Source organism: Oncorhynchus mykiss, chromosome 7 (assembly GCF_057628025.1).
Source record: "Oncorhynchus mykiss isolate SJ-2025 chromosome 7, ASM5762802v1, whole genome shotgun sequence".
In the NCBI taxonomy this organism is placed as follows: Eukaryota; Metazoa; Chordata; class Actinopteri; order Salmoniformes; family Salmonidae; genus Oncorhynchus; species Oncorhynchus mykiss.
The window spans coordinates 6,175,253-6,199,764 of NC_143028.1; the positions used below are offsets into that span (position 1 = coordinate 6,175,253).

The following is a 24,512-nucleotide window of genomic DNA, read 5'->3' on the forward strand; positions in this document are numbered from 1 at the left end:
ATCCCAAAGAAACAACCATGTAGCCTAAGTCATAGGTTATTGCAATAGAACTACCATTCTACCCCGTACCTTTTCAGTAAATAACCTGGTAGTTCATTGGCTTATTGGCAGTGAATGCACTGCTTTACTTTTGACTGATCCCTGGGCCACATTGTTGACAGACTTGCGCCAATGCATTTGTATTATTCGGTCACAACGTCACAGGTGAGTGAGTCACTCTGGATTGGTTGACACTGCCCCCTTGAGGTGGTCATTCAGGAAAAAAAGAGATCTTATTAAATGACCGGAGGGGTTATGTCATAAACCCTAAAAGTTCCAGAATGGGGTGAAAATGGCAGCCAGGGAGAAATCCAAAACAGTCTAATTGGAATTAATGTCTGTCCTGATTTTACTTATGGAGGGAAATAAAAGTAAGCCACATGATATATCTGAAATTGTGTAATAGAATTATTGTCAACCTTAAATATAGTCATATAATTATACAGTTTTCTTCAAATTCATTATTTTACACAATATCTTACAACAGCACTGGCAAACCAAGGTTGACCAACTCCCTGACCAAAATGGCTGACCTCACTGCCATCATAAGAAGGTTCATATCCATTCTAGTCTAATTCTTAATTATATGATACAGAACTCCAAATCTAGATGCAATGCAGGAATAATATGATAACATCCAAGACCCACTAGTCATAGGCTCTGTATTATACCCCAAATACATAAGAAATAAATGTACTTTAACACAGAATCTTCCTTCAGAAACAAAAATTTCAGTCTACCCAGGCTAGCATTATGATGACAATTTCACTCCAACTTATGGAGAAATGGTCCTATTTGATACATTTTCAATTTTCTCTCATGAATAATTTGTGTGATAGGCCTAAAATGGTCTCTATCTATCAGTTGTTTAATAACCCATGCTTCGTATAAAAAGGCAGCTTCTCACTGTACTAATTACTATGAATTATTGTACTATGAATAATGAACATTGCTATTCAAACATGCATTGACGTTTCATCTCTGACTTTGTCCACTGACTAGTACCACAGAGAGGGTATTGCGTAACCATATTAATGACAGCTCTCAACAAACTGATTGTGACAGAGTTAACTATTGTATAGCTTGGACCCTTTGGAGCCAGCTGCCTGAAGGCATGGATTAGGTTGTATCTCGATACTATAATTTGTTTCCTGTCTCTCCTCTACTAATATGAAGTAACTGGTGAAAGCCAGTACCTAGTATATGCATGCACCATATCGAATTCGCCTTTCCTATTTTTTTCCCCAGATCAGTGCAGATAAAGGAGATATGAGGAGAGGTTTAAGTATGAAGATGCAGCCCTTATATTACGACCAATGGATTAATAACACAATTGCTTTGAACAGCCTGACTGAGGTGTACCGGTATCTGGTGCCACTAGGGCGAGCTGCTATTATAAAACATCCCTTGCAGTTTCCATGGCGCGTATACTCTGGCTTTACCCTACTTTTGGTTGGATCTATTGGGGGCTATTGATGATCCGATTGGTTGGTGATGTGGTCATCGGATGGTGGAGAGTGGGCCTTATCTCATTCCCCCCACTCTAATATCCCCCTCTACCCCTATACCATTACACATGGGTACACTCACAGAGAGATAGAGGTAAAAAACAAAGAAAAAGGCAGGACTGGAAAGAGAAAGCGAGAGAGAACAAGAGAAAGAGAGTGGAAAAGAGGGAAGGCCACACCACACAAGAGAGCAAGCGGAAGAGAGAAAGAGAAAAAGAGCAGTTTCCATAGCAACAGGCTACCAGTGGTAGTGTGGTGCTGGCAGCTACAGTAACACACAGTAGAGAGAGGCACTCTGGTGAGGTAACATCATGGCTGCCTTTGTTTTCAGCTTCATTCAGCTCAATAGACATTGAAGTCATTATTTACACAAATCAATATGCCTCTGACAGGACATTATGAAATTACAATAAATCAATACAATTTTATTTGAAGGGAGGTTTTTTGTCAAGTCAATTGACAAAGAGTACTTTATAAATCCCAGAACTAAATCCCTAGCTACAGAAAGCCTATCAGGACTAAACCCCAATTCAATGTGCATTTAATATAAACCAAAAAAATAAAAAAATATTAATTGATATTGTACTCTGTGACAGAGGTAAACACAAAAAAATTGACAATTGGTACTTATTTCAGATTGATTTGGTGAGTATCTTCCTTTGTCACTTTCTACATGCAGTACCTTTCAAAAGCAGATCTCACAGTGTAGATGAATACAGAGACATAGTGGTGAAAAATCTTAGTATTGTGACAATGCTCATTCATTGTTGCTGTGACATGCATGGTGGTTATTACAAACCCATCCTCCATGCTGACACATCCATTTCTATTCACATCATAAAATCTGGACATTTGCATTCCCGGAACTCATAGACTACACTTAGACAGGCAGCCCAATTCTGATCTTTTGCCAAAATTACTGGCAAAAAATCTGACCTGATCGGCCAAAATACCAATAATTTGGCAAAAGATCGGAGTTGGGTTTCCTGTGTAAAGGCAGCCATAGAGCTACTGAAATCTGAAAGTCATGCTGGCTTTAATAATCAAAATAAATATATTGTTGAGAAGTTAAACGTGTCAAGATAGACTGTTAATCCACTCAGTGTTAATCCACTCAGTGTACACACCAAGCCCTGATTGTATGCATGTCTGCCATGCAGTCCAGTGACCACACGCACAACTGTTAACATTGCTAACCAACAAAAATCAGGCAACTTTATTTGACAAAACAGAAACATAAGACAAATCCATAGTTATGGTTGGTTGGTTATCAAGATTTCAAAATAGCATTCAGGAAGTCAGAACATAAAAAATGGAGGTTAATGGCAGTAAGAAGTTAATGTGCACTTGGTGAAGTACAGAAACTAATGGAAAATCATACTCCTGACAAGTAATATTTAAATAGTTAAAGACACAATATGGAACAACTCATAAGCAACTGAACACTGACTTTATACTGTGCATTTCCTTCTATCTATAAAACTGATAGTATATTCTACACATGACTAAATCACATGTTTTCCTATTACTACACTGATAGCAGGTTCACATTTTTTGGAATGAGTCTTGTCGTGGAGGCAGAACTAAGCAAATCCGCTAGATAGGCCAGCTGCAAAGTCAGAATTGGCTATATTGTACAAATTCATGAAAACTACATTGAACTTTTTGGTCTAAATGTAAGGTTAGGCGTTAGGGTTAACAGTGTGGTTACAGTTAGATTTAAAATCAGATTTTGTGGCTGTGCCAGCTAGTGACCATTCTGCAGAGCTGCCCCCAGAACAAGATTCTTTATGAAAAACGCTAACCTGCACACTGATATACCTACAGTACATTAGCCAGCAAAGGTGCAGTGATCAGGTGTTGGTATATTAACCCCGTAACAACAGGTCAGCAGACACATTTTGTTGAATAGCACAGGGTGGTAAAACTTTGGTCTGAGTATAGGGAGAGCTGGCCTGTGTCCCAAATGGCACCCTAATTTCCAACATAGGGCTCTGGTCAAATGTAGTGCACTATGGACATTTGGGACACATTCCTGATCCTAGACCTGTTCTTCCAGGTAAAAGAGGGCACCAGATAGACAGGGGCCGAGGAATCCTATGTCCAGTGTGTGGTACAGTATATTAGTAGTATATCAAGAGGTGTCGCGTTGTGCAATTAAAGGGACATTTCTAACATTTTCAACATTGTATTCATCATCTCCAGAACTACCCTAACATCAACATATGTGAAAATGCCATGTTTCTATGTTTTGAAGTCAAAGTTAGTTTTTCTAATGGCATCATCCGGTGTGCATCGTGATTTCAACCAAATATGAGTAGGCATTGCTCACTAATTGATTCATATCACATAATGCACACCATATGACGGTGAACAAATATATATGTAACATAGCTGATTCAAAACATAGAAACGTGACATTTTCACATACATTGATGTTGGGGGTAGTGCTGATTATGAATATGAAGTATAAAAAAGTCATATTCAACAGGCCCAAACAACTGATCCTGGATCAGAAACCACCAGATAAATAGAATAAAAAGAGGGTGGACAAGCAAGACTCTGATCAGTTGGGCAGTAACGGAAGAGAGCAGCCAGGGGGGCATAAAGTGGCAGCTTCACAAACCCGTTTCATGACTAGTTCCGTGATGGGAGAAAGACAACGATTCACAGTTAATGACAACATCCCGTGTGGTGACTCAGTTCACAGTAATGACAGCTTCCTTCTTCCTATGTAACGACTTCCTCAGTCGTGAATTGGCCCCGACGCCATTAGGAGGCCAAGCCCAGGAGGAATCCACCCACAAACCCGCTGGACAGGACAATGTTCTTCTTGACAAACTCTGTGGCCTGCAGAGAGGGGAAGGAGGAGAGGAAACAAGCAGGCTGTGGGAGGTCACCTCCAATAACTGAAGGGTTATAAGTGATAATAGATGGAAAAATAAGAATCTTATACGCAGGGTATACTTTAGTTTCTGCTTGTGATAAATCCAGGAATGTGCTTTTACAGTGTGAGTTCGCTAGAGGGCGATGTTGCTGCATTATTAGTCCGGATGACTCAGGTATTTATGAACTTAGCTATTTCCCCCCAACTATGATAATTAAGTATACCTTTTTTTCTCATAAGTACATGCAATGCAAGGCACTGAGATTCAAGCGGACTGGCAATCCAATTGAATCAAAAAGCAGCTCCCACACCCAGGTACTGGTGTTGGTCTCACAGAATAAATGAACAGTTAGATAAAGGACCAATGAGCACGCACACATCTCAGACATGTTCACCTTTTAGAATCACACAATACTATAGGCACAATAGCCTACCATAAAGTTATGATTAGTCAGGCTGTGTTATTAATACCTTTACCTCCTCGAAGAAGGAGTTAATTTCAGGGGCTGCTTGCTTGGTTCTCTTCTTCAGGTGTTTCTTTGCTTTGTTCACATCCTTCTCCACTTTCTTCCAGTCCACCTGCACGTAGCCACTGTGATTCGCTATCTGCAGGAGAAGGAAGGTGCAGAAAGGAAAATGAGTGTGGATTGTTGGGTTGCATGTGAAGTGGCACTCCGTTCACGTTGTAACATATGATGTCATTGGTGCTCCCGAGTGGCGCCTTAGTTGATGTGAACTAAGGCACTGCATCTCAGTGCTATAGGCATCACTATAGATCCTGGTTCGATTTCAGTCTGTATCACAACTGGCAGTGATTGGGAGTCCCATAGGGCAGCGCACAATTGGCCCAGCGTCTTGCGGATTAGGATTTGGCCGGGGTAGGCCGTCATTGTAAATAAGAACTTGTTCTTAACGGACTTGCCCAGTTAAATAAACTTTAAAACATGGAATAGAGAGGTGTATTATGTAAGTACCCAGCGTTGACTCAATACAAATATGATGCATCTCTTACCTGTAATAACAGGAACCCTCCACCTATGGCAGTTGCAGCTATCTTCCCTACTCTCTGGAACAAGTATCCTGCACACCTGAATGTGAGAGAGAGGAGTGACTGATAGCAGTGTTGTAGTACTCGAGTCCAGGACTCAGACTTGACTCAAGTCACAATTTTCATGGCTCAACTCTGACTGGACCAGAAGTGACTTTGTTGTCAGAAAATTTCTCTGATGCATAATTTAAAATATGGGGCCTACTAGCTACAACAGCAAATGTTAGAGATATCCTTAAAATGTAACAACAGTTGAAGAGAATTTAGATTTTTAAATGGTTGGACCACAGCTTTTAGCACTACAAGGGACTTGTGACTCAAATGGAGAATAAAGGACTCGGACTGGAACACTAGTTGACTGATTGTGATTTTTCAACGTCGATACCGATTATTGGAGGACCCAAAAAAAGCAGATGCTGATTAATCTGCCAATTTTTATTTATTTATTAAAATAATGACAATTACAACAATACTGAATGAACACTTTTATTTTAACTTAATATAATACATCAATAAAATCAATTTAGCCTCAAGGGTTGGAGAAGAAAGTAAAAGTGCAATATGTGCCAAAGCTAACATTTAAGTTCCTTGCTCAGAACATGAGAACATATGAAAGCTGGTGGTTCCTTTTAGCATTAGTCTTCAATATTCCCAGGTAAGAAGTTTTAGGTTGATGTTATTATAGAAATTATAGGACTATTTCCCTCTATACCATTTGTATTTCATATACCTTTGACTATTGGATGTTCTTATCGGCACTTTAGTATTGCCAGTGTAACAGTATAGCTCTCCTCGCCCCTACCTGGGCTAGAACCAGGAACACATCGACAACAGCCACCCACGAAGCATCGTTACCCATCGCTCCACAAAAGCCGCGGCCCTTGCAGGGCAAGTGGAACAACTACTTCAAGTCTCAGAGCGAGTGACGTTTGAAACTCTATTAGCGCGCACCCTGCTAACTAGCTAGTCATTTCACATCGGTTACACCAACCTAATCTCGGGAGTTAATAGGCTTGAAGTCATAAACAGCTCAAAACTTGAAGCATTGCGAAGAGCTGCTGGCAAACGCACAAAAGTGCTGTTTGAATGAATGCTTATGAGCCTGCTGCTGCCTACCACCGCTCAGTCAGACTGCTCTATCAAATATCAAATCATAGACTTAATGATAACCTAATAATAACACACAGAAATACGAGCCTTAGGTCATTAATATGGTCAAATCCGGAAACTATAATTTCGAAAAATAAAACGTTTATTCTTTCAGTGAAATACGGAACCGTTCTATGTCTTTGTTAGGAAGAAATAGTCTTCACAGTTCGCAACGAGCCAGGCGGCCTAAACTGCTGCATATACCCTGACCCTGAAGAAAGGTGTTGATGTTTATGGTTAGGTACACATTGGTGCAACGACAGTGCTTTTTTCGCAAATGCGCTTGTTACATCACCCGTTTGGCAAAGTAGGCTATGATTCAATGATAAATTAACAGGCACCGCATCGATTATATGCAACGCAGGACAAGCTAGATAACCTAGTAATATCATCAACCATGTGTAGTTAACTAATGATTATGTTAAGATTGATTGTTTTTTACAAGATACGTTTAATGCTAGATAGCACCTTACCTTATCTGAGCAGCTAACCGATCGCTGCAGCTGTACATAGTCTATTGGTAAATAGCCCACCCATTTTCACCTACCTCATCCCCATACTGTTTTTATTTATTTATTTTTCTGCTCTTTTGCACACCAATATCTCTACCTGTACATAACCACCTGATCATTTATCACTCCAGTGTTAATCTGCATAATTGTAATTATTTGCCTACCTTCTCATGCCTTTTGCACACAATGTATATATAGACTCCCCTTTTTTCTACTGTGTTATTGACTTGTTAATTGTTTACTCCATGTGTAACTCTGTGTTGTCTGTTCACACTGCTATGCTTTATCTTGGCCAGGTCGCAGTTGCAAATGAGAACTTGTTCTCAACTAGCCTACCTGGTTAAATAAAGGTGAAATAAAAAAAATAAAAAACCTTGGCTCCTTGCTGCACTCGCATAACAGGTAGTCAGCATGCCACGCAGTCTCCTTGTGGAGTGCAATGTAATCGGCCATGATCGGTGTCCAAAAATGCTGATTACCGATTGTTATGAAAACTTGAAATCGGCCATTACGATAAATCGGTCGACCCCTACTAGGGACTTGGGACTCAAGGTTAAGTGACTTGACTACATCACCGACTCATACCATGCATTTCATCAGTGAAATGTGTTTCCGAGGGGCCAAAGATCCAGACATTTGTATAATAAGCATATTTAGCCTATACACCTTTGCTTTGGGTTGCATACCAGCCAGTGACCCCTCCCATCGCGATCTGCGTGGTCACAGAGTATTTCTCTGCGAGGGGACCAGAGTTATTCCCAAACACCATGCTCCACCATTGGTGCCTCCGGGCGTACTCTGTCAGGTCCACCACCTCATAGGTCTCATCCTCGCTCTCCGGCTCATCCTTTTCTGATAAAATGTCATCTGGGATGAAGGAAAGACATACAAATAATTTGAACTGTTTTGCTTTCACTTTCTATCACCTAGGCAACATAGGGCAGGTTTTTCTATCATCTAGGCAACCTAGGGCAGGTTTTTCTATCATCTAGGCAACCTAGGGCAGGTTTTTCTATCATCTAGGCAACCTAGGGCAGATTTTTCTATCATCTAGGCAACCTAGGGCAGGTTTCAGGTCCAAATTCAGTCCAATTACCTCACAGTCAAGAAACAGTTCCAATGCATGCATCTAAATCTTTGCTGTAACTTCACAGTAGTATTGATAAAATTCACAAAAAAACACATGAATTCATTGACTATTGATTTAAAACATGACTGGAATACTTGTTTAGTTGGTAATCACGTTCACGTCATTACTATAAAGTGTATATCTGCGATAACGTTACAGTAGTCGGGATAGGAGCCATGGGTGACAAAAACAAATAGGTTCACAATGCCAATGGCTGGTATTTGGGTCGATGGGCGATTGCATGCCATTGTTTAGAAATTAGGCTAAATTGCTAGCAACAAAGCTAGCCATCTAGTCAGTAAAGTCCCCCTGTCAAAAGCCGCAGCTGAATGAATAGCAATATTTGAGTGTTTAGATTTCTTGATATTGGAACTATCTATATATAGTATAGCTGATTCGTTGTTATAATTCGAGATTATTTTATCCATAAACATGGGCAAGCACTAACCTTCTTTGCGATCCGCCATTTTGGAGAAAATTACATCAGGATGTTGTCTGCTGTATGCAAGCCCCGCCCCTGAGCTTTATAAACCTCTGCTGGCCCCGCCTACAGAATGATGCTTTGCCACATCAGTATTTTAACACTTTGCTCTTTCTTTGAAATGTTGCAGAATGTTGACAATTTCATTTGGAAGCATAATAATGTTCCATACGAAATAAGATTCGATTTCCCTCATATTAGATTCAATTTCTGCCCAAAATAGCTATCACTTTATCCCTTGCACATTTAAATTGATTTGAATGTAATTCCAATCTACATCAAATACTGTAACTTATATATAATCAATTGATATCAAAATAAATAGTAAGATTTTATAAAGTAATATGTTAAGGGTTTTATGATATATCAAAAAAGCTATTTGGATAATTAGATTTGAGGATTTTGTCTTGTCTAACAAATAGGTATTTTGAAAATGTCCACAGCTGGGGGGAAAAAACACCAACAAGAATGATTGCTATTCATTTATTTTTCAAGACATGTACAAAAGTGAGAATGTAATTCATAACACAGTAAATATACTTCACATAAATACAGTAGAACTAGCTAGTACATTAAAACAAAAATGCAAACAGATCAAATTGGTATCAACCACAAAAATGTATATGAATGTGGGGCCTTGGGCAAGGATGATGATTATTATGATGTGAACATTGCAGGGTGAGAAATTTTTGACAAGTAGTTACACAGTCCTAATCAGAATTCTTACCTCCACACATCATTGCAACGTTTTATTTAGACATGCTTACCCATCAACAGCAAATAATACTGGTATCAAGTATTTGCACAAATGTCTCAGTTGTCACTCTTAAATGTATTTAGTAATTGACAGTTTGCATGTAGCTATTTAACATTGTTATTTATGCACTTTGCAAAACAAATCAATACATTTGAATACCTATACAATATATACATTATTGATTTTGAGAAAATAATGAACATGTATAATTGATTTCTGTGGTTTGTAAAAAGATAAATGAAGATGGGTAAAAAAAACTTCATGTCATATGCTGATATTCAGACATTTCTATTGGCTGAAGAGGTAGGAGAGGCGTGACTACGGCGGCGCGTGGGTTCGCTTGCTTGTGTGACACAATTATAACAACTTTAAGCTGGTGGCTGTGGGGAATTTTATGGTCAAATAATACTCTTTTCAAACTGCAAGAATTGAACTTCATGCATTACATTTGATTAGTTGCATAAACGGCGCCTAAAAATGTGACGCGAATACTTTTTGGAGAGGTACTTGTTTTCCTGAAAGGATTTACCATTTTGAATTGCGTTTTGATCGTGGAGAAAAGTTTATTCTATCTTAATACATTTTTAGTTTTCCCTTCTTTGATTTGGTGGAGTATTTCGTTCGCCCTCTCGTCGCGATTCCATGCAATCGTGCGGAGTCTCGCTCGCTGTTGCTGCCTGCGCTGCTGCTCGGAGTCTCGGCTCGGCTTCTGGTGGTGATGAGGAAAAGAAAATGGCGGCGGGAAAAGCCAGTGAAACCGAGGAGGACTTTCCGACGTTGACAGCCCAAGAGAGGGACAGCTTGGTCGGAATTGACAGGTCGTAGTCAAAGCCCTTCACACACCTCTGGTGTATTCTTAATATTCTGTACACGCGTTTGCCGTTTTTATACGTTAAATCCATTTGCACGGCAGTGCAAGTGATACTGAACCGCCTGTGTTGTCTTCTTGCTTGCAGCTCACTGTTTGGATTTCAGAGGCTTCATGAAGATGGCGCCAGAACGAAGGCCTTACTGTTGAAGGTAGCTCGCTAAGTTGCAAACACACAGGACCAGCCGGTCCTTGAACCACAACACTTGCACCTTCTACATTCTTGTCCACATAGTAATACGTGTAACTATGTTAAACTAACTAACATAGCCAGTCCACTCTCAGGTGAGAGCACGGACTCTGGTTAACCATACACCCATCACACGATGTGCGCAGAGCGACCCTGCGGCTACGCACCGTTCCTACCCGACTTCTTTCCCTTGCTAGCTAATCCAATAGTGAAAATGAACGGCTTTTCCATTGCATAAACACGTTTTAGTAACCCAACTGGCTATTTTCGTTATTACGCTGGCCTTGCATTTATCTAACTCGTCAACTTAGCTATTTGTTAGTCACAAAGGCTTGTCATATCAAATATTTCTACCAAGCTGGTTTGTATTGGGTGCAGTAGAAATGGCTAACAAGCCTGGTAGCTGAAGAAGCTAGCTAATTAACGTTAGCCAGCTGGCTGTGTAATATGACATATCAAGTACATACTTGCGGGCTAGTCATTTATATTGATAAGACGAACATGCTAACCTTTTCATTTAGCCTGCTGGCAAATGTCTAGCTAGTCCCCTGCTAGTTTGATAACGTTAACTAGCTTGTGGAACGTGCGTTGTTGGACTCTGGAGTTGGCCAGCTCATTCTGAATGTTAGCTAGCTAGAGATTCAGTGGTCAGGGACATATAATTTGGCTTTTTACAGAAAACATAATTACTGTGATAAGCTTTAGGTACTGTTTTGTAGCCAGCTAGCCAAATCTACCGAGTATGATAAAGTGACCTTACTTGGTCAGAGAACTAGCTAACGTTTAGGAAGGCTACGTTGTTTTTAATGGCGATTTAACGTTCTATCATGGAGTAGACTTCCCATGGTGCCAGGAAAGTATGTTTGCTTGCTGCACTGTGTATCTGGCTCGTGCAAAATGTATGCATGAATTTGGGCCGTTCTCGTGCCCCGGAGTTGGTTTTGATTGTGAAGAGCTCGAGACGGGCTTTCGCTATGTTCCAACGGCTGCTAACTAACGTTAGCTAAACGCGTTAGCTGTTTGGATAGCTAGCTAGTCATTGCTGCTTGGGCCGGTCCAAGATGGCGGGACAGGGAGTAGTGACAACGAAATCTAGCTATGTGGTGAGCTCAATGAAAACATCTATCGAACGAAATTACATGCAATTCGTTAGCATGTTTTGATTGACCCTTTTAGCCGTGTGGCTTATGTTGGTTTGTTGACAGTTTTAATTCCTCTGTGGATGGGTCCCTTCATAGCTAGGTTTTGCATCCCAGCATCAACCTGTAGCTAGCACATTGGACAGTGAACAAAGGGCAAAGTTGCACACACATTTATACATTTTTGCTATTTATATTGACATTTTTATTTTCACAGTTGGTGTTTACAATTGGAGGAAGCTTCTATCCCCATACTATGTTGCCACCAGAAAGAAGTGATTGGCTTCCCAGGGTGTTTAGAAAGTAGGCTTGCTGGCAAAGTAAACAGAAAAGCATATTCTATTGCAAATTCAAATCACTGGAGAGATGATGGCAAACGGGCCACACCACAATGCCAGCCAGTTCAAACCCTCACCAATTCAGCCATTCTCCCTGCATTATTTCCCCTGGTATTTTTTTTCAGCAGCGGTGCTGTCACTGACTGAAATTTTAGCATCCCACTTGGCGGGATTTATATTTTAAAGCTAATTTCCTGCAATTCTACACATTTTGCCATGGCTTATCCTGTGTTCTTACGCTATTTGAGTGACTCAAACGTAACAAAATGAATGGGGACCCATTGGGGACATTTTTAGAATTTGATTCTCCTGACTATGCAGTTTGTATTTTGGTGATCGTTAGTTATCAAAGGTGATCTTATTTATTCCCCCCCAAAAATGTTACGTACTTTATATCTGGGTTTAGTCGTCTTAATTTTTCACTGAGACCGTTTAACATCTCGATAAATAATCATATTTATTTAATAAAAAGGAATACATGGGAAAGACTGCACTGTCTCTGCATTTAGCTGGGACTTTATACCTATGCATTCTGTCCACATTTATTATCTCCAAAGTGATGCAGGGGTCTAATGAAGGAATGACCCCATTGTCTCTTCATATCTGAGATACAGTTCATTTTAAAATGTCATGTCGTTTTTTTATTTTTTAGGTCTCACTTTAAAGGTTGCTTAGATTCATATTGTATAGGTTAAAGGCACTCTTTTTTTTTTTTTCCCTACTCTGAGAAGTCGGTGGGCAGATGCTAGCGGGATGTCTGTCACATACTAAAACCAGCCCCTTGCACTTTGGGGAATGCAGCCCTTGGCCAAACTGCCCCATGTAACATTACTTGCTACCCTACACCCTGGTATTCACCCCAGCCATCACATGACCCACTCCTAGGGATGTGGTCAATTTAAATCTTGACATTAATGGAACATATTTTTCATGCACTAAATGAATGACCCATATGCGTTTCTGCTGCATTACACCTGGTTTTGCAATTGTCTTGCTACTCTAAAATGTGTATTTTGATGTAGCCCACCTCCATCAGCTGTTTTATATTGCGCATTGACCACCAGGGATAAGTTTGGACATTATGATGATAAAACCAGTAGCCTTATGTGAAGCTACTGACTCAACATTTGTTAGACAGTGTCACTTTATTTTTTTTTAAACCGTGACCTTTTTCCTCAATTGGTTTGAGTTCCATTTTTATATCACTTGTCTCCTGATTGTTTTTTTTGTTTTGTTTTGTTGTTGCTGTGAGGTGTTCTACCACTCATTATCTTCTATAGCTTTCTTAGTTTTGAGTGTCTGCCCTGTCTGGAACGGTACACAGTCGCTCTGTTGCACAGCTATCTACGCCCAGATAACGCAGAGTTCAACTCCACTGACAGAACTGGGTCACTGTATCGCCGCCACTGGATTAAGTGGCAACTACATAGAAATAGAATGAGTAGAACTACAACAGGTCTTACAGTGAAATGCTTACTTATAAGCCCTTAACCAACAATGCAGTTTTAAGAAAAATAAGTGATAAGTTAAAAATAATTTAAGAGCAGCAGTAAAATAACAGTAGCGAGGCTATATACAGGAGCTACCGGTACAGAGTCGATGTACTGGGGCACAGGTTAGTCAAGGTAATATGTACATGTAGGTAGGGGTAAAGTGACTATGCTTAGATAATAAACAGAGTAGCAGCTGTGTAAAAGAGGGGTGGACAAGGCAAATAGTCTGGGTAGCCATTTATTTGATTAGCTTGTTCAGGAGTCTTATGGCTTGGCGGTAGAAGCTGTTAAGAAGACTTTTGGATCTAGACTTGGCGCTCCGGTACCGCTTGTTGTGTGGTAGCAGAGATACAGTGCCTTGCGAAAGTATTCGGCCCCCTTGAACTTTGCGACCTTTTGCCACATTTCAGGCTTCAAACATAAAGATACAAAACTGTATTTTTTTGTGAAGAATCAATAACAAGTGGGACACAATCATGAAGTGGAACGACATTTATTGGATATTCAAACTTTTTTAACAAATCAAAAACTGAAAAATTGGGCGTGCAAAATTATTCAGCCCCCTTAAGGTAATACTTTGTAGCGCACCTTTTGCTGCGATTACAGCTGTAAGTCGCTTGGGGTATGTCTCTATCAGTTTTGCACATCGAGAGACTGAAATTTTTTCCCATTCCTCCTTGCAAAACAGCTCGAGCTCAGTGAGGTTGGATGGAGAGCATTTGTGAACAGCAGTTTTCAGTTCTTTCCACAGATTCTCGATTGGATTCAGGTCTGGACTTTGACTTGGCCATTCTAACACCTGGATATGTTTATTTTTGTACCATTCCATTGTAGATTTTGCTTTATGTTTTGGATCATTGTCTTGTAGGAAGACATCTCCGTCCCAGTCTCAGGTCTTTAGCAGACTCCATCAGGTTTTCTTCCAGAATGGTCCTGTATTTGGCTCCATCCATCTTCCCATCAATTTTAACCATCTTCCCTGTCCCTGCTGAAGAAAAGCAGGCCCAAACCATGATGCTGCCACCACCATGTTTGACAGTGGGGATGGTGTGTTCAGCTGTGTTGCTTTTACGCCAAACATAACGTTTTGCATTGTTGCCAAAAAGTTCAATTTTGGTTTCATCTGACCAGAGCACCTTCTTCCACATGTTTGGTGTGTCTCCCAGGTGGCTTGTGGTAAACTTTAAACAACACTTTTTATGGATATCTTTAAGAAATGGCTTTCTTCTTGCCACTCTTCCATAAAGGCCAGATTTGTGCAATATACGACTGATTGTTGTCCTATGGACAGAGTCTCCCACCTCAGCTGTAGATCTCTGCAGTTCATCCAGAGTGATCATGGTTCTCTTGGCTGCATCTCTGATCAGTCTTCTCCTTGTATGAGCTGAAAGTTTAGAGGGACGGCCAGGTCTTGGTAGATTTGCAGTGGTCTCATACTCCTTCCATTTCAATATTATCGCTTGCACAGTGCTCCTTGGGATGTTTAAAGCTTGGGAAATCTTTTTGTATCCAAATCCGGCTTTAAACTTCTTCACAACAGTATCTCGGACCTGCCTGGTGTGTTCCTTGTTCTTCATGATGCTCTCTGCGCTTTTAACGGACCTCTGAGACTATCACAGTGCAGGCGCATTTATACGGAGACTTGATTACACACAGGTGGATTGTATTTATCATCATTAGTCATTTAGGTCAACATTGGATCATTCAGAGATCCTCACTGAACTTCTGGAGAGAGTTTGCTGCACTGAAAGTAAAGGGGCTGAATAATTTTGCACGCCCAATTTTTCAGTTTTTGTTTTGTTAAAAAAGTTTGAAATATCCAATAAATGTCGTTCCACTTCATGATTGTGTCCCACTTGTTGTTGATTCTTCACAAAAAAATACAGTTTTATATCTTTATGTTTGAAGCCTGAAATGTGGCAAAAGGTCGCAAAGTTCAAGGGGGCCGAATACTTTCGCAAGGCACTAAGTCTACGACTAGGGTGGCTGGAGTCTTTGACAATTTTTAGGGCCTTCCCCCCCTGACACTGCCTGGTATAGAGGTCCTGGATGGCAGAAAGCTTGGCCCCAGTGACGTACTTGGCCGTACGCACTACCATCTGTAGTGTTTTGCGGTCGTAGGCCGAGCAGTTGCCATACCAGGCATTGATGCAACCAGTCAGGATGCTCTCTTTGGTGCAGCTAATTAGTCCCTAATCTATGGAGTTCACATGACAGGGCAGGGGTGCAGCCATGGGTGGGCTTGGGAGGGCATAGGCCCACCCACTGGGGAGCCAGGCCCAGCCAATCAGAATGGGTTTTTCCCCTCAAAGGGATTTTATTACAGGCAGACATGCTCCTCAATTTAATCAGCTGTCTGTGGCTGGTCCCAGAGGATCTCTCAGGTGAAGAAGCCGTATGTGGAGGTCCTGGGGTGTCATGATTACACGCGGTCTGCGGTTCTGAGGCCGGTCGGATGTACTGCCAAATTCTCTAAGATGATGTTGGAAGCAGTTTATGGTTGGTGAATGTTAATTTCTCTATTTGGCAACAGCTCTGATGGACATCCCTGCAGTCAACACACATCTGTGGCATTTTGTTGTGACAACTGAACATTTTAGTAGCCTTTTATTGTCGCCAGCACAAAGTGCACCTGTGTAATAATCATGCTGTTTATTTAATCAGCTTCTTGATATGCCACACCTGTCAGGTGGATGGATTTTCTTGGCAAAGGATAAATTCTCACTAACAGGGAGGTAAACAAATTTCTATGCAACATTTGAGAGAAATAAGCTTTTTGTGCTAATGGAACATTTCTGTGTTTTATTTCACCTCATGAAACATGGGACCACATGTTTGGAATGTGCACAACTGTACCATTGAATGAGTTTTGCATATTAACTTCAATGCACGAGGATGACATTAAAAGGAAGAAGCATAATAGTGGCTACTTTCTTTGGAGGTTTTTTACTGTCCCCATCCAAGTACACAACATCAATGTTTCATGCCACCCTCATCCTGGCCCTTTTTTGTGAATAAACTGATTTTAGATCAATGAATGAACATCCCCCTCCACATTCACACACACTTACAAATGGGTATACAATCAATTTATTGTATTTATTTGCAGCAGCTGTGACTTTGTTTGATATGAAGTGGAGCGCTAACATGTTATGGAATCAATTGCAGTTTGTTTATTGGTATAAAATCACATTTGCAGCTTGTTTGCTTTGTCCCATATCATTGTATTTGTTTTACTTTCATGAAATGTGTTACTCGTTAGGAAATAACAGATGCGTTGTGGGAGTTCATTACCAAGCACCAATGTTCGTTCCTGCAGCATTGTGTACCAGTGCCACATTAGGCATCATCGCTTTACTGGAGTAAACGGCACACTTTCATCTAGTTTATCATATGAACATGAATGCTTGTTAGGCCTACTGTGTGGTGTGTGTGCGCGCATTCTCATAAAGCCTGAGCCGCAGCTAAATTTAATTAGATTGATCTCGTCATCTGTGATGAAAGTTGAATTCTGGGCTTGGCCTCCCTCAGCTGTGCTGTCTGTCATTTCTCTTGGCCCCTCCCCCTTTTCACCATAAACAAACCTCCAGTCAGTCTGAATGGCTACATAAGAAGGCATAGACAAACATCCCCAAGCAATCAATCACGCTGAGACTATTCAGCTGTTCAAAGAGAAAGTACCAGGGCCCAAAACTAAGTTTTGGTCCATCAGCCACTGTGGCAGGTAGATTAAAAAAATATATATATATATATCTCTACCAGCCACTCATGTCTTTTTACAAAAAAACATGAGCATGCTTTAATGTTTTTAAAACAAATGTATTACTAGTAAGAAGTGATGTGGTACATTGCTCAATTCTCTATATTTTTTGTAACCTGTCTTTTAACTAAAATATCACAGATGAGGCAAGCATGTTCAGCTGTCCGTTTTAAGGTCGGGAGGTTACCGTTGCAACAAAGGCACTTGAGCCGCTCTAGTTGCCAGTGACTGAGTGGTCGAAGACACGGCATCTCGACGCAAGAGGCGTCACTGCACTACCTGGTTCGAATCCAGGCTGCATCACATCCGGCCTATATCCATCCTGCCCTGCCTAAGGTCTTCGAAAGCCAAGTCAACAAACAGGTCACTGACCATCTTGAATCCCACCGTACCTTCTCCGCTGTGCAATCTGGTTTCCGAGCCGGTCACGGGTGTACCTCAGCCACGCTCAAGGTACTAAACGATATCATAACCGCCATCGATAAAAGACAGTACTGTGCAGCCGTCTTCATAGACCTTGCCAAGGCTTTCGACTCTGTCAATCACCGTATTCTTATCGGCAGACTCAGTAGCCTCGGTTTTTCGGATGACTGCCTTGCCTGGTTCACCAATTACTTTGCAGACAGAGTTCAGTGTGTCAAATCGGAGGGCATGCTGTCCGGTCCTCTGGCAGTCTCTATGGGGGTGCCACAGGGTTCAATTCTCGGGCCGACTCTTTTCTCTGTATATATCAATGATGTTTCTCATGCTGCGGGCGATTCCCTGATCCACCTCTACGCAGACGACACCATTCTATATACTTCCGGCCCGTCCTTGGACACTGTGCTATCTAACCTCCAAACGAGCTTCAATGCCATACAGCACTCCTTCCGTGGCCTCCAACTGCTCTTAAACGCTAGTAAAACCAAATGCATGCTTTTCAACCGTTCGCTGCCTGCACCCGCACGCCTGACCAGCATCACCACCCTGGATGGTTCCGACCTTGAATATGTGGACATCTATAAGTACCTAGGTGTCTGGCTAGACTCTAAACTCTCCTTCCAGACCCATATCAAACATCTCCAATCGAAAATCAAATCAAGAGTCGGCTTTCTATTCCGCAACAAAGCCTCCTTCACTCACGCCGCCAAACTTAGCCTAGTAAAACTGACTATCCTACCGATCCTCGACTTCGGCGACGTCATCTACAAAATTGCTTCCAACACTCTACTCAGCAAACTGGATGCAGTTTATCACAGTGCCATCCGTTTTGTCACTAAAGCACCTTATACCACCCACCACTGCGACTTGTATGCTCTAGTCGGCTGGCCCTCGCTACATATTCGTCGCCAGACCCACTGGCTCCAGGTCATCTACAAGTCCATGCTAGGTAAAGCTCCGCCTTATCTCAGTTCACTGGTTACGATGGCAACACCCATCCGTAGCACGCGCTCCAGCAGGTGTATCTCACTGATCATCCCTAAAGCAAACACCTCAATTGGCCGCATTTCGTTCCAGTTCTCTGCTGCCTGTGACTGGAACGAATTGCAAAAATCGCTGAAGTTGGAGACTTTTATCTCCCTCACCAACTTCAAACATCTGCTATCTGAGCAGCTAACCGATCGCTGCAGCTGTACATAGTCTATTGGTAAATAGCCCACCCATTTTCACCTACCTCATCCCCATACTGTTTTTATTTATTTATTTTTCTGCTCTTTTGCACACCTATATCTCTACCTGTACATAACCATCTGATCATTTATCACTCCAGTGTTAATCTGCATAATTGTAATTATTTGCCTACCTTCTCATGCCTTTTGCACACAATGTATATATAGACTCCCCTTTTTTCTACTGTGTTATTGACTTGTTAATTGTTTACTCCATGTGTAACTCTGTGTTGTCTGTTCACACTGCTATGCCTTATCTTGGCCAGGTCGCAGTTGCAAATGAGAACTTGTTCTCAACTAGCCTACCTGGTTAAATAAAGGTGAAATAAAAAATTTTAAAAAAAATTGGGAGTCCCATAGGGCGGTGCACAATTGGCCCAGCGTTGTCCGGGTTTGGCTGGGGTAATCCGTAATTGTAAATAAGAATTTGTTCTTAAACTGACTTGCATAGTTAAATAAAAAAATGAAACAATCAAATTCAAACATAAAAAAAACTCCAGAGTGGCGCAGCAGTCTAAGGCATTGCATCTCAGTGAGGGACGCATCACCTACAGACCCAGGTTCGATCCCAGGCTGTGTCACAACCGGCCGTGAGCAGGAGGCCCATGGGGTGGCGCACAATTGGCCCAGTGTCGTCTGGGTTAGTGGAGGGTTTGGCCGGGAGGGGCTTTAGCGACTCCTTGTGGTGGGCCGTGTGCCTGCAGGCTCATTTCGGTCGTCAGTTGAACAGTGTTTCCTCAGACACTGGTGCACCTGGCTTCCGTGTTAAGAGGGTGGGTGCTAAGAAGTGTGGTTTGGCGGGTCATGTTTCGGAGGAAGTATGACTCGACCTTCACATCTCCAGAGCCTGTTTAGGAAAATGCAGCGATGCGATTGCAATTTGATATCATGAAAAGGGGGGTAAAATACAAAAAACATATACAGTACCAGTCTAAGGTTTGGACAACTACTCATTCAAGGGTTTTCTTTACTTTTAGTATTTTCTACATTGTAGAATAATAGTGAAGACGTCAAACATATGAAATAACACATGTAGTAACCAAAAAAGTGTTAAACAAATCAAAATATATTTTAGATTCTTCAAAGTAGCCACCCTTTTACCTTGACGGCTTTACCCACTCTTGGCATTCTCTCAGCCTGCTTCATCTGGAATGCTTTTCCATATGCTGAGCACTTGTTGGCTGCTTTTCCTTCACTCTGCAGTCCAACTCAACCCATACCATCTCAATTGGGTTGAGGTCAGGTGATTGTGGAGGCCAGGTCATCTGATGCAGCACCATCACTCTCCTTGGTCTAATAGCCCTTACACAGCCTGGAGGTGTGTTGGGTCATTGTCCTGTAAAATAAACAAATAACAAATAAGCAATTTGATTATGAATGCCTGTTTCTCCTCTGAACAGTTATGTTATGTCTGTTACTTGAACTCTGAAGCATTTATCTGGGCTGCAGTTTCTGAGGCTGGTAACTAATGAACTTATCCTCTGCAGCAGAGAACTCTGGGTCTTCTTTTCCTGTGGCGGTCCTCGTGAGAGCCAGTTTCATCATACAACTTGATGGTTTTTGAACCTGCATTTGAAGAAACTTTCAGTTCTTATTTTTCCGTGCTGACTGACCTTCATGTCTTAAAGTAATTATGGACTCTGGTTTCTCTTTGCTTATTTGAACGGCCCTGAACTAACTTTTATTTGACTATGTAAACTGGAAACCACATATCCTGAGGCTGCATTCATTGTAGCTGGGCTAATCTGAAAACAAGACTCCTTTAAATTCTATCAGCATATTGATTGTGCAACCAGGGCTGGTAAAACCCTGGATCATTGTTATTCTAACTTTTATAAGGCCCTCCCCCGCCCCCCTTTTGGAAAAGCTGACCATGACTCCATTTTGTTGCTCCCAGCCTATAGACTGAGACTAAAACAGGAAGTTCCCGCGCTCAGGTCTGTTCAAGTGCATCAGCGATGTGGTACCCACAGCAACCATTAAAACATTCCCAAACCAGAAACTGTAAGCGCGAACCACTGCTTTTAACCAGGGCAAGGTGACCGGAAACATGACCGAATACAAACAGTGTAGCTATTCCCTCCGCAAGGCAATCAAACAAGCTATAGAGACAAAGTAGAGTTGCAGTTCAATGGCTCGGACACGAGGTATGTGGCAGGGTCTACAGTCAATCACGGATTACAAAAAGAAAACCAGCCCTGTCGCGGACCAGGATGTCTTTCTCCCAGACAGACTAAATAACTTCTTTGCTCGCTTTGAGAACAATACAGTGCCACTGACACGGCCCGCTACAAAAACCTGTAAACTCTCCTTCACTGCATCCGACATGAGTAAAACATTTAAACGTGTTAACCCTCGCAAGGCTGCAGGCCCAGACGGCATCCCCAGCCGCGTCCTCAGAGCATAGCTGGTGTGTTTACGGACATATTCAATCAATCCTTATCCTAGTCTGTTCCCACATGCTTCAAGAAGGCTACCATTGTTCCTGTTCCCAAGAAAGCTAAGGTAACTGAGCTAAACGACTACTCACTTCCGTCATCATGAAGTGCTTTGAGACTAGTCAAGTACCATATCACCTCCACCCTACCTGACACCCTAGACCCACTCCAATTTGCGTACCGCCCCAATAGGTCCACAGACAACGCAATCGCAAGCACACTGCCCTAACCCATCTGAACAAAAGGAACACCTATGTGAGAATGCCGTTCATCGACTACAGCTCAGCATTTAACACCATAATACCCTCCAAACTCATCATCAAGCTCTCGACCCCGCCCTGTGCATCTGGGCACTGGACTTCCTGACGGGCTGCCCCCAGGTGGTGAGGGTAGGTAACAACATCTCCACCCCGCTGATCCTCAACACCCCACAAGGGTGCGTTCTGAGCCCTCTCCTGTGCTCCCTGTTCACCCACGACTGCGTGGCCATGCACGCCTCCAACTCAATCATCAAGTTTGCAGACAACACTACAGTGGTAGGCTTGATTACCAACAATGATGAGACGGCCTACAGGGAGAAGGTGAGGGCCCTCGGAGTGTGGTGTCAGGAAAATAACCTCGCACTCAACGTCAACAAAACAAAGGAGATGATCGTGGACTTCAGGAAACAGCAGAGGGAGCACCCCCCCTATCCACATCGACAGGACAGTAGTGGAGAGGGTAGTACGTTTTAAGTTCCTCGGCATACACATCACGTACAAACTTAATTGGTCCACCCACACACAGTGTGGTGAAGAAGGCACAGTAGCGCCTCTTCAACCTCAGGAGGCTGAAGAAATGCGGCTTGTCACCAAAAGCACTCGCAGACCTTTAGATGCCCAATCGAGAGCATCCTGTCGGACTGTATCACCGCCTGATACGGCAACTGCTCCGCCCACAACCGTAAGGCTCTCCAGAGGGTAGTGAGGTCTGCACAACGTATCACCGGGGGCAAACTACCTGCCCTCCAGGACACCTACACCACCCGATGTCACAGGAAGGCCATAAAGATCATCACGGACAACAACCTCCCTAGCCACTCCCTGTGCACCCTGCTATCATCCAGAAGGTGAGGTCAGTACAGGTGCATCAAAACAGGGACCGAGAGACTGAAAAACAGCTTCTATCTCAAGGCCATCAGACTGTTAAACAGCCACCACTAACATTGAGTGGCTGCTGCCAACATACTGACTCAACTCCAGCCACTGTAATAATGGAAACATTTTTTACATCAATTTATCACTAGCTACTTTAAACAATGCCACTTAATATGTTTACATAACCTACATTACTCATCTCATATGTACACTGCTCAAAAAAATTAAGGAAACACTTAAACAACACAATGTAACTCCCAAGTCAATCACACTTCTGTGAAATCAAACTGTCCACTTAGGATGCAACACTGATTGACAAATGTCACATGCTGTTGTGCAAATGGAATAGACAACAGGTGGAAATTATAGGCAATTAGCAAGACACCCACAATAAAGGAGTGGTTCTGCAGTTGGTGACCACTTCTCAGTTCCTATGCTTCCTGGCTGATGTTTTGGTCACTTTTGAATGCTGGCGGTGCTTTCACTCTAGTGGTAGCATGAGACGGAGTCTACAACCCACACAAGTGGCTCAGGTAGTGCAGCTCATCAGGATGGCACATCAATACGAGCTGTGGCAAGGTTTGCTGTGTCTGTCAGCGTAGTGTCTAGAGCATGGAGGCGCTACCAGGAGACAGGCCAGTACATCAGGAGACGTGGAGGAGGCCGTAGGAGGGCAACAACCCAGCAGCAGGACTGCTACTTCCGCCTTTGCAAGGAGGAGCACTGCCAGAGCCCTGCAAAATGACCTCCAGCAGGCCACAAATGTGCATGTGTCTGCTCAAATGGTCAGAAACAGACTCCATGAGGGTGGTATGAGGGCCTGACATCCACAGGTGGGGGTTGTGCTTACAGCCCAACACCGTGCAGGACGTTTGGCATTTGCCAGAGAACACCAAGATTGGCAAATTCACCACTGGTGCCCTGTGCTCTTCACAGATGTAAGCAGGTCTGGAGACGCCGTGGAGAACGTTCTGCTGCCTGCAACATCCTCCAGCATGACCGGTTTGGCAGTGGGTCAGTCATGGTGTGGGGTGGCATTTCTTTGGGGGGCCGCACAGCCCTCCATGTGCTCGCCAGAGGTAGCCTGACTGCCATTAGGTACCAAGATGAGATCCTCAGACCCCTTGTGAGACCATATGCTGGTACGGTTGGCCCTGGGTTCCTCCTAATGAAAGACCTCATGTGGCTGGAGTGTGTCAGCAGTTCCTGCAAGAGGAAGGCATTGATGCTACGGAGTAGCCCGCCCGTTCCCCAGACCTGAATCCAATTGAGCACATCTGGGACGTCATGTCTCGCTCCATCCACCAAAGCCACGTTGCACCACAGACTGTCCAGGAGTTGGCGGATGCTTTAGTCCAGGTCTGGGAGGAGATCCGTCAGGAGACTATCCGCCACCTCATCAGGAGCATGCCCAGGCGTTGTAGGAAGGTCATACAGGCACGTGGAGGCCACACACACACACTACTTAGCCTCATTTTGACTTATTTTAAGGACATTACATCAAAGTTGGATCAGCCTGTAGTGTGGTTTTCCACTTTAATTTTGAGTGTGACTCCAAATCCAGACCTCCATGGGTTGATAAATTTGATTTCCATTGATCATTTTTGTGTGATTTTGTTGTCAGCACATTCAACTATGTAAGGAAAAAAGTATTTAATAAGAATATTTCATTCATTCAGATCTAGGATGTTATTTTAGTGTTCCCTTTATTTTTTGGAGCAGTGTATATACTGTACTCGAAACCATCTACTGCATCTTGCTTATGCCGTTCTGTACCATCACTCATTCATATATTTTTATGTACATATTCTTCACCCCTTTACACTTGTGTGTGTATAAGGTAGTTGTTGTGGAATTGTTAGGTTAGATTACTCGTTGGTAATGACTGCATTGTCGGAACTAGAAGCACAAGCATTTCCCTACACTCGCATTAACATCTGCTAACCATGTGTATGTGACAAATAAAATTTGATTTGAGCTGTTCTTGCCAT

At 42.5% G+C, this 24,512-nt stretch overlaps 2 protein-coding genes across 6 annotated transcripts in view; one reads left to right on the top strand and one right to left on the bottom strand.

Annotated features, from left to right (window-relative positions):
- Positions 1-2,730: 2,730 nt before the first annotated feature.
- On the bottom strand, positions 2,731-8,785 carry LOC110528850 (FUN14 domain-containing protein 1). 4 transcript variants are annotated; one of them, XR_016497021.1, is made up of 5 exons: positions 8,721-8,777; positions 7,810-8,010; positions 5,447-5,522; positions 4,912-5,040; positions 2,731-4,397 (listed from the first exon to the last, which is right to left on the bottom strand). XR_016497021.1 is itself a non-coding variant. In XM_021611011.3 (5 exons), the coding sequence occupies exons 1-5, from the start codon at positions 8,737-8,739 to the stop codon at positions 4,320-4,322; spliced, it is 483 nt and encodes a 160-aa protein (XP_021466686.1). In that variant the 5' UTR covers positions 8,740-8,785; the 3' UTR covers positions 2,731-4,319. The 4 variants fall into 4 exon arrangements, 2 of the variants coding, with proteins under 2 accessions (XP_021466686.1, XP_021466685.1); XR_016497020.1 differs by having other exon boundaries at positions 4,906-5,040; XM_021611011.3 differs by having other exon boundaries at positions 7,830-8,010; positions 8,721-8,785.
- A 1,005-nt stretch (positions 8,786-9,790) lies between these two features.
- LOC110528830 (lysine-specific demethylase 6A) overlaps positions 9,791-24,512 on the top strand; it is a 70,009-nt gene continuing 55,287 nt past the window's right edge. Inside the window, exons 1-2 of one of the 2 annotated variants that reach the window (XM_021610963.3) lie at positions 9,791-10,328; positions 10,467-10,530. In XM_021610963.3, coding sequence (XP_021466638.2) covers positions 10,153-10,328; positions 10,467-10,530 — 240 coding nt within the window. In that variant the 5' untranslated portion in view covers positions 9,791-10,152. The remainder of the gene's footprint in view (positions 10,329-10,466; positions 10,531-24,512) is intronic. The other variant, XM_021610962.3, reaches the window with a different exon arrangement.

Bases quoted from the DNA above. Each gene is read 5' to 3' on its own strand.
- LOC110528850 (XM_021611010.3), bottom strand. The intron at 5,523-7,829 runs GTATGCAACCCA...TCTCACATTCAG, and splicing joins ATGGGAGGGGTCACTGGCTG to GTGTGCAGGATACTTGTTCC. The intron at 5,041-5,446 runs GTAAGAGATGCA...CTTCTCCTGCAG, and splicing joins GAGGGTTCCTGTTATTACAG to ATAGCGAATCACAGTGGCTA.